This window comes from Megalobrama amblycephala, linkage group LG3 (assembly GCF_018812025.1).
Source record: "Megalobrama amblycephala isolate DHTTF-2021 linkage group LG3, ASM1881202v1, whole genome shotgun sequence".
Taxonomy (NCBI): domain Eukaryota; kingdom Metazoa; phylum Chordata; class Actinopteri; order Cypriniformes; family Xenocyprididae; genus Megalobrama; species Megalobrama amblycephala.
In genome coordinates, this window is record NC_063046.1 from 42,478,296 (window position 1) to 42,489,276 (window position 10,981).

Genomic DNA, 10,981 nt, shown 5'->3' on the forward strand with positions numbered 1-10,981 from the left:
TAACAACATGTACTTACTATAGGGTTAGGGTAGGATTAGGGTTTGGTTGAGGGTTATTTGCATGTAACTATGCATAATTACTATGGTAAGTACATGTAACATATGTAACAAGGACGCTGTAAAATAAAGTGTTACCAATTATGGATTGTTGTGTGTGGTTCAATACACTGACATTGACCTGAACATTAGTAAGTTTGTAGTCCACTAGATGGCAGCAGCAACGTAATATGTAATGTTGGATTGAGGCTCTTTTCTTGGTTTGGATCAACAAGTAAAAAAATTGTAGAAAGATTCATTATCAACACATGATTTTTATTCAGTATAATCTGTTAGCGTGTAAAAATTAGCCGTGTCAAATATCTTAATTTCTGTAGTTTACATTTGCCATTTATTTTGTATATATATTTGTATTTGTGTGTGCAGATTATATGTTTCAAAGTTTATACTTGGAGCTTGGATAAAAGTCCCCAGAATTTAGTAAAATTTTACAAAAATTGGGAACTTGTTCAGATGGAAAAATAGTTCATAAATACTAGGTAAGGTCTTTGGTAAGACTGCAGTAATATATTTAAACTTATTTAAAATAATAGAAATAATATGTGGTTGATAGTATGTCCTCTTAGTAACTATTTCCATTTAGATAGCTAGTGAAAGTCACAATGAAATCAAAACTGACAACACTTATTTTTTTATGGAATATTGCAGTATTTATTATAAATTATCCGTGCACATAATTATTTTTGTTAAATTCATGTGCCTCATAATTTTTAATCAATATAATTTCCCCTCCCTCTTATAGCGACATCTCTTCTCTGATGACATGTTTACTGTGAGTGTGGGGCAATCTGTCAATCACATGAGATCCACCAATAGCAAACCACAACCATCCAATCAATTCCCCATTGACAAAATCAAGCCCCGCCCTACATTTGTTCTTGTTCGTGAAGCTGTTTCACTCAGACATCACAACAGGGAAGAAAGACTAGTGCTACATGCATTTCATGCCAATTTTAGTTACTTAACTGTACTTTGGGGGCTAAATTGCTGGAATAAACATCTCCAGATCTTTGCTAAATGTCTCCAAACCTATAATAAGCCTTATATAAACAAATCAGATGTCTATGGTATGCCCTTATTTAGACTCAGAAGCAAGTGTTTGTGTACGTTTTAGGGTTAAGAGTGATTAAAATGTTTATATATATATATATATATATATATATATATATATATATATAAAACAATAGATCTGAATGGGAAGTGGCTACACAGACATGCATGAACAGGTTATGGTGCTGACACTCATCGCAGCACTGCTCCCAGTTTGTCCAGCACCTTCAGGCCTTTCTCCTCATACTCGGCTCGCGACAGCCAGAAAGACTCTTTATCTTTCATGATGTTGGCCAGCACCGCACCGCCCATGAACACCATGTGTTTGCGGCGTGGAGGGTCTTCGATACGGATTTTAAATTTCTGTGGTGGGAGAGAAAACAGCAGTGAAGAAGCAGCTTGCTTGAAGCAAAATTCATTTAAAAGTAATTTAAGCTTTCTGACATATAGCCTATATATTTTGAATATGCAATATTTAAGTTACTTTATTGTGTGCCAGTCCCTCATTTCCATGTCAGTACCAGCACTCTTTTGCTTTTCAAAGGCCTTTGCGATGTAAAATCAGTCACCTGGGGCCTTGTGTATGAATGTTTTGTACCCACAAAATGAGTTTTGGAAAAGTGTAATACACTAGAGTGTAATACACAATTCTGATAATTTGGGTGTGGTTAAAAAAAAAAGATGATTTTCAGTTAATCAGTCAATAAATTTTGAAAATGATATATGGAATTAGGTGAATCTTATATCATGACATAAATCATTTTATTTAATGAGATTAATTTACTTGAAAAATTATATGAGATATTAAGACTTTTCAGACAATTTTTGTTTTTTTTACCGACCCCATCAGTTATTTCAGTATTATATATACTAATATATTTTTTATTAACATTTTGAATTAGCTTTTATTTTTATATTTTATAGTTTTCATTTTAATTTTAGTTTAATTTTTCACAATTTTATGTGCTTTTATTATGTATTGTGCATCATTTATTAGTATTTGTTTTCGTTTAAATATCGATATAGCTTTATTTAATTTTTATGTAAGTTTTAGTAATTTAAGTTATTATATTTTTATTTAGCTTTATGTAAATTTCTTTAGTACTTTAATTTATTTCAGTTACTTTGCAAAGCAACATTCCTTTTCATCTAATATTTATATTTTATTTGATTTCAGCTTTATTTCAATTACCGAAAATGTATTACTTGCAATAGTTTTAGTTAACAGTACACCACTGGCAATTAGTTTTCTTTAGTTCTAGCACAAATCAAGCAAATTTGAGATTTATTCTTGAAATATGAACAAAAATATATATATATTTTCCAATAGGAAATCAATAAAAATAATCTTTAACTGATAACTTTAAAACTGAAGTCTTAATATTGCACATACTTTTGATTCTTGAGTAAATATATCTTATTTTAAGGGTGTTTAGATGTTTTTACAGGGGGAAAAAGACAGAAATCCTCACATAGGAATTAGCATTAGCATAACAACTTACAGAGAGTTTGTCAGTGTCTCCCTTCAGCACTCTCTCCAGATACAGCTGCTTGATCTCACGCTCCAAACGGGACGGAAGTCCCGGGTACATGGTGGTTCCTCCGGACAGGACGATGTGCTTGTAGAATTCTGACCTGCAGATGGACAGTAAGACATGAAGCTCACAGACACCTTTGAAGGAACATTCCAGGTGGAAACCAATTTGATTTCCATCAGAAACAGCTGTGACATGTTATAGATGACCTCAGAAGAAATAGCTTTGGTTGTATTTAACCTGGAATACTCCTTAAAAAATGTGTAGTTGAACTGAGTAAAGTCTCTTTAAAAAAAAAGTTAGTGTTTTTATCTTATTTTCCAGCACATGTTGAACACACCTAAAGTCTAAGTCGAGTTGCAAGTCATTAAATTTGGGATTTGAGTCCATGGCTGTGTCCGAAATCGCCCCCTATACCCTTAAATTGGGCACTATTTTAGGGAACAACCATTTGTAGTGGTGTCCGAAACCACAGTGTTATCGTTATTGAGTGCACTCATTCAATCCCATAATGCACTGCAATAATGAGTGTACAACTCATGTACACTCAACGGCTAGAGAATACCCATAATGCACTGTGAGAGTCACGTGCTGAATAAATTCCCTCATCTCACTAAACAATGGCTCCTGCAGCTGAATCATCCAACCATACATTTTCCAAACCACTGGTCCAATGTCGATACAGCATAATATCATACAGATATACATTCCTTTTTAATTGATTATTACTTTGTTTAATTAAGGTTAATGCTAGTTTCCATGACAGAGTTCAAGATGAATCTTTTCCTTACTACTGGAGCTGCCAGTTTGCTAAGTTTCAAATGATGATTAAACGGCCCAAACTATGCAAAAGCGCTCAGCCCTTCCGGCACGCTCAGTGTCCAAATTCAGTCACTCGTTTTCATTCACTCCTTCAAGTGGACTATATTAGTGGACTAATGTAGGGAATAGTGAATGAGGGTATAGGGGGCAGTTTCTAACACAGCTCAAGACAAGTCCAAATCATGTGACTCTAGTCCAAAAATCTCAAATAAATGTATGTCGGATTTAAGAATGTTTCAGTATTTGTACTCAAAAATAGGCCTACTAAGTAAGAAAGACTACTACGTTTTTTTTGCAGTGTAGATAAAAATGTCTCCTAACTTGTTAGCTGAAGAACATTTGCAGAAAAAAAATATGTCCAATTACTGACAGTAAGATTTGCTCAAAAAAAAGTGCAATGCCTTCCACAGAATCGAGCATTAAAAGTCTCCTAATTGACAATGATGGTGTTGAATTATTCCAACCTGAGGTCAATGTCTGCTGCCTGGATGGTGTTGAAGAGCAGCTCGGCCACACCAACTCCCTCCACGTTAATGAGATGAGGCTGGAAAAGGGCCTCTGGCGCTCCAAACCTCTCGCCTCCGACCATTATCATCCGTCCATCTGGTAACTGTGTGCGGAAAAGGTCAGTAAAATCTTTTATATGCTGTGAGGAAGGCACTCAAGTCCACATCCTTGCCATAAATTATTTGGTTTTTTATAATCCATTAAGATCTGTCGTCTGTACTTAAATTTCATTGTGACATGCATGAGAACTAATAGCAGCTCTCTTCTGCCCCCTGTAGGAAGATACATTGGCAAATGGAAAATTAAATGCAACAGACCAATGATTGTCAGCTTGTTTCGCCTCAGGACTTTTAAATGGAAACACAGTATACCAAAGTTTTGTTCATGGTTCTCGAGGGCCTGTCATGCAACCTGTCCATGTAGGTGTTAGGTACTTGGTGTAACTTATTTTTGGCTTCATTTTCATCAGCTGTAAGTGTATTACCGTGTAGGACTCCACCAGGACAGTGGTCTCATTGGCCAGTTTCTGTTCCTGCTCAATGTTGTAGCCAACAAAACACAGTTTCTCCTTCATCATCCGCACCGTCTCGAAGTCTGCCGTGTGGTTAAAGGCGTAGCCTCGCAGAAGCAAAAGCTAAATAAATGAAATATCCGCATTTCAGCAACTCTGGATAACTCTTTTTAATCATTTTTTTTTTTGCCAGACCACAACTGACAAATTGCTCTAGATTGATCTTTTTTTATTTTTTTAAATAAAACAATAATTCTAATTGTAGCTTTTGATCCATTTTAGGAACATTTAAGAAAATGAGTCTGCAAAACAGACAGTGTAACAAAATGTTACAGGTTCAGTAGAAGTTGAAAGGTTTAGTTCATGAATCACAGTTTCCACAAAAATATGAAGCAGCACAACTGCTGAAGGATCATGTGACACTGAAGACTAGAGTAATGTTGCTGAAAATTCAGCTTTAATCGCAGGAATAAATTACATTTTAACATATATTCAAATAGAAACTTATAATAATATTTCACAATATTACTGTTTTCACTGTGGTTTTGATCACAGCCTTCTGTGGAACACAAAATTATATTTTGAAGAACACTGGTGTCCAAAATAACATTGGACCCCATCGACTTTCATTGTATTGACATTTTTGAAACTAGAGAAAGTCAAACAGGTTTGGAACGAAATGAGGCTGAGTGAACTATCCCTTTTAACATGTTCTGAATCTGTAACATTGCTCATTCCTTAGTTTCCATGGTGATAATAGAAGGAGAATGTCACCTTAATCAGATAGCGCGTGATGTCACGTCCTGCGATATCTAAGCGGCGCGTGAGGTGAGGGAGAGAGAAGCCCTCGTACACAGGACAAATATGAGTCACACCATCTCCTGAGTCGATCACCACACCGGTTAACAAACCTGCCACAGGAACACAGCACAATTCAGCTATACGCTCTGCATTTTTCATCTTCAACACCTAACTTTGACAGTCACTTCTGCTACCCTGAGCGTAGAGAGTCAGCACGGCTTGTATGGCGATGTAGATGCCGTGAAACTTGTAGGTCTCAAACATGACCTCGGCGATCTTCTGCCGGTTCTTCAGCGGGTTCATGGGTGGCTCCGTCAGCAGGACCTTGCAGTCAGGAGGACTGATGTTGAGCCGCTGCGGGCCGAACGTGTAGTCCCACAGGTGTAGCATGTCCTCCCAGCTGCGGACTATCCCGTTCTCCATGGGATACGAGACCTCCAGCATGGAGCGGCATTCGCTCGCCTCGTCGCCCACCATCAGATCCTAATAGTAAAAGTGGAGAGGTGAATAACGTTGATTTCAATGTCAAAGGGGTTAAAAAAAAAAAAACATAACAAATTATTGAATGTCCAAACTCAGTCCTGGAGAGCCACTATCCTGCAGAATTTAGCTCCAACTTGCCTCAACACACTTGCCTGGAAGTTTCTTTTTAGTATGCCTAGTACGACCTTTATTAGCTGGTTCAGGTGTGTTTAATTGAGGTTGGAGCTAAACTCTGCAGGACTGTGGCCTTCCAAGAGCAGGATTGGACAGTTAGGTCTTGCATTCATGACCTTAAGTCTAGATTACTGTAATGCTCTACTGGGTGGTTGCCCTGCATGCCTAATAAACAAACTCCAGCTGATCCAAAACGCAGCAGCTAGAGTTCTTACTAGAACCAGGAAGTATGACCATATTAGCCCGGTTCTGTCAACACTGCATTGGCTCACTATTAAACATCATATACATTTTAAAATCTTGCTAATTACTTACAAAGTACTAAATGGTTTAGCTCCCCAGTACCTGAGCGAGCTCTTAATGCATTATAGTCCTTCACGTCTATTGCGATCTCAAAATTCTGGCCAGTTGATAATACCTAGAATATCAAAATCAACCACAGGCGGTAGATCCTTTTCCTATTTAGTGCCTAAACTTTGGAACAGTCTTCCTAGCATTATTCGGGAAGCAGACACACTCTGTCAGTTTAAATCTAGACTAAAAACACATCTGTTTAACCTGGCATACACATAACACATTATCTACATGTAAATTGTTAAGCTGCATAAATTAGGTCAGCCGGAACTGGGAACACTTCCCATAACACCTGATGCACTCGCTACATAATGAGAAGAATGGCGTCTACGCTAATATTAATCTTTCTCTGTTTATTCCAAGGTTTGCCGTAGTCTGCCAGATCCAGGCCATATCCAGATGAGATGAAGGACATGCACCTAGACACGAAGACAATGCAGCCCTGAAGTGTCAACTAAACTATCCCCTGTGAAGGCCTCCCCTCTTTACCTATTTATAGATAAAACATAATCAAAATGATTCCAGTTCGCTTGGATCCGCGGAAACAACTAATAATTCTGTATTATGTGGGCCAGACAAGTCATTTGGCGATGTCACTTTGTAAAAAAGACAGTGTCTGTGCACATACACATTCAAACGCGCATACCTATAGCCTAAACACGTAAATGAACAGCAAGAATGCGTTAAAAGTCTTCTGTTTTCATTTAAAAAGGTGTTACTTAAGCAGCCTCTAAGTTAATAATTAACGATTTTTACAACGGTAGTGATTTAATCAAAAACTTACTTTAACTCGATAATAACTTTTTCCTAGATCTGCTGTAAAACCAAAACAATCTCTGTCTATTAATTTTCCTATTATCACTGTGAAGCTGCTTTCAAACAATCTGTATTTTAAAAAGCGCTATATAAATGAAGAATTCAGAATTCATCTGTGAATTCCATTAATTCTATATTCTACAAATTTAAAGACTGAGCATAATGAATAATGAATCTCATGTATTTAAAAAAAAGTCTGTTATATATTTCAGAAATATAAATCTATATAAGAGTAATACATAATGACAGTCTTTATATTGTGTGTGTGTGTATATATATATATATATATATATATATATATATATATATATATATATATATATATATATATATATATACACACTACCAGTCAAAATTTTGGAATCTGTAAGGCTGCATTTATTTAATTAAAAATTGTGTAATATTGTGTAATTAAATATTGTGAAATATTATTACAATTTCAATAGCATCATTACAAATCAGCATATTAAAATGATTTCTGAAGGATCATGTGACACTGAAGACTGGAGTAATGATGCTGAAAATTCAGCTTTGCCATCACAGGAATAAATTACTTTATAAAATATATTCAAACAGAAAACAGTTATTTTTAAATTGTAGTAATATTTCACAATATTACTGTTTTTACTGTATTTTTAATTAAATAAATGCAGCCTTGGTGAGCAAACGAAACTTCTTTAAAAAACATTAAAAATCTTACCGATTCCAAACTTTTGACTGATAGTGTATATTTGTGGTTACTAAAAGGTTTGAAACACTATTCGATCATTTAGAATAAGGAACTTAAACTTAAATAAAAAGAATAAGGAACTAAAATAAAAGATACTTTAAAGGAGGAATAGAAATAATTTAAATAATAAAAATAATTTGAAATATGAATAAATAAATGTTTTTACAGGTTTCTTGATAGATGGTGTATATCAGTATTTTAGTATTATTTATATACTATATAGTTGTATTAATATTTTTAATTGACTTATTTTATATTTTTAGCTTTAATTAAAATTTTTAGTTGAAGTTTCAGTTGTTTTATGTGAATTTGACATTTTTGTTGCTTTTGTTGTTTGTTTTTTCAAATCTATAGCTTTATTTTATTTCAGTTTTTGTCATTTTATTTTAACTATATATATATATATATATATATATATATATATATATATATATATATATATATATACATACACACACACACACACACACACACCCAGCTGTAATTCGATTAGGAAAACAATTTTTAATAGTTTTAGTTACTGATAATAAAAATATGAAATATGTATGTGTGTGTGTGTGTGTGTGTGTGTGTGTATATATATATATATATATATATATATATACATATACACGCAACCTATTGTTTTGTTTTGAGTCTCTCTGGATGACCGGATAACTCACCTTGATCTCTATATTCCCAACTTTTGTATCTGACCGAATGATGGGACGTCCCACCAGGGCTGGGAAGATGTGGTCAGGAAAATTGGAGCCAGCAAAACCACACTTGACAAACTGCAGACAATGTGTGAGAAGATGATGAGTGAGTAGTATGAAAAGATCAAACTCAGCTCTGTTTTATATTTCAGGGTTATAAGGGCAGATATCATATGACTGCACTGAATTATTTGAGATAAGCCTGTTTTGAAGAACTGCATCTTCCCCAACTCCCTCTAACTTCCCTACTTTCATGAAACTGTTTTAAAGTGTCATGTTAGGAACCTTCACACTTGTCCATGACGTGGTAAAGCACACCAGAGTTTAAAGCACTTCCTCATTTGTGACCAATAAACTTGTATCTTTTTCCCTGCCACCTTTTAAGGTGAAGTAAGTGTTGTTCCTGGCCAGACATGTTCAGACAGATTGAAGCAATGCAACAGGTCTCTGCACGAGCGCACGTCAGGCATGCAGCACCCACAGCAGCAAGACTTGTAAATACATTTCTTTTGATTCTCATTTGAGTTTTAAAATATGTAGTTAAAATCAATTAAAGCTTTTACAACAGTTTTTGAATCAAAAGAACTTTCCTTTATCATTCATTTAAACAAGCAGTGTTCTTTCATAAATGATCAATCAGCGGTTATATTGCTTAGATACCGTTTTAGCCCACATTATGAATGATGTTTCCACAATACTTAGTGAATATCTTACCCCAGTGCCATTGTCACACACGACCACTTTCCTCCCATCGCTGTCCATGCTGCAGTGTTTCAGATGACGTGCAGGGAAACACCCGCTCTGACTGTCAGGACGTTTACTGAGGACACAGACTCTCAGTCTCAGTCAGGCTGTTTTGGTGAAGTGAGGTCAGAAACAAAGGGGCTGGTTTTGCTGAGGAGGAACAGAGGGACTCCGCCTTGTTCACTGCAAGGAGAAGAATCCCAAATGAAAAAAAAACTTATATTGCAGAGTTACATTTCAAAAATTTGTCATTTAATGGAATAATGCAAACATTTTCACAGTAAAAAACTGTTAACTGCAAGTAATCTTTTACAGTTGTTATATTTGTTATAAATGTTATATTTTGAAAGGCAATACATGCTATTTAAATAACTGTAAAATATGATGAAAAATTATGCATTAAAATAATATAATTGAGAAAATGTATTGCCTATTTAATAAAGCAATATGTATATTTTACAGTAAAATAAAAAGTGGAACTCCAAAGATGATAAGGTGATTTGTAATCCACCTTATCATACAAAATATTACATTTTAATAATAATAAAATAATAATAATACATTTATTTTATATAGCGCCTTTAAAAGTGTCTTTCTCAAAGCACTTTACAAGAAAACATAACAGAGAAAACAAAAATACAAAAGATATACATCAAAGAAATGCAAATCAAATGATTAAATGATTAAAATGATTAATCAAGTAAAAGCAATCCTAAAATAGAATGTTTTGAGAAGAGATTTAAAAGTCACTAATGTATTTGCCTCCCTGATGTCAGCTGGGAGAGAGTTCCAAACCTTAGGAGCATAAGAAGAAAATGCTCTATCACCCCTATAGAGTGAAGTCGTGTCTTAGGAACAACTAAGAGACCACTCTGAGAGGAACGCAGATTTCGACATGGTGTGTAAGGCATTTAAAGATCAGTCAAGTATTGAGGAGCCAGATCATGAAAAGCCTTATATGTTAACATGAGGACTTTAAAATCAATACGATACCTGACAGGGAGCCAGTGCAAAGACTTTAAGACAGGGGTAAAATGATCACCAGCCCTGACCCCAGACAGAACTCTAGCAGCCAAATTTTATAAATATTGAAGTTTGTCGAGTAATGATTTAGAAACTCCAACTAGAAGACCATTACAATAGTCCAGATGTGAAAAGACAAAAGAGTTTATCAACCTCTCAGCCACTGCGAAGAACAACATAGGACATAAATATTTCGTGCTATATTTCTGAGGTGAAAAAAGGATGTCTTAACCGTATTCTGAACAAAAGACTCAAATGACAGCGTGGCATCAAAGATGACACCAAGATTTTTTAGTTTGCTTTGAAACTCCAAGGCAACACCATCAACAGACAAAGTAAGAGAACCACCAGCATTTCACAGTTGATGAGGAGAGCCGAGGAGCATAACGTCCGTTTTAGAGCCATTTAAAGACAGAAAATTATTAGACATCCAAATCTTGATCTCAGTGATACAGTTGGAAAGATGCACAATGTCCACATGTTGACCTTGTCTTGAATGGATATAAATAGACAATTATGTAATTTAAAGTCCCCCTGTGGTGAAAAACCAAGTTTTTAATGTTGTTTATATGGTAACACTTTAGAATAATGGTCCGTCATTAATAAGTAACTATAAAGGAAGTAATGCAGGACTAATGACTAGTACTGCATTAACACTTCAGCTACTTCTATTAACTAA

The 10,981-nt window shown here is 35.0% G+C and overlaps 1 protein-coding gene across 1 annotated transcript; it reads right to left on the reverse strand.

Annotated features, from left to right (window-relative positions):
* Positions 1-291: 291 nt before the first annotated feature.
* On the reverse strand, positions 292-9,406 carry zgc:101810 (uncharacterized protein LOC493612 homolog). Its single transcript, XM_048185519.1, has 8 exons — positions 9,250-9,406; positions 8,503-8,613; positions 5,478-5,766; positions 5,257-5,393; positions 4,456-4,605; positions 3,929-4,074; positions 2,610-2,742; positions 292-1,470 (listed from the first exon to the last, which is right to left on the reverse strand). The coding sequence occupies exons 1-8, from the start codon at positions 9,295-9,297 to the stop codon at positions 1,300-1,302; spliced, it is 1,185 nt and encodes a 394-aa protein (XP_048041476.1). The 5' UTR covers positions 9,298-9,406; the 3' UTR covers positions 292-1,299.
* Positions 9,407-10,981: the final 1,575 nt, after the last annotated feature.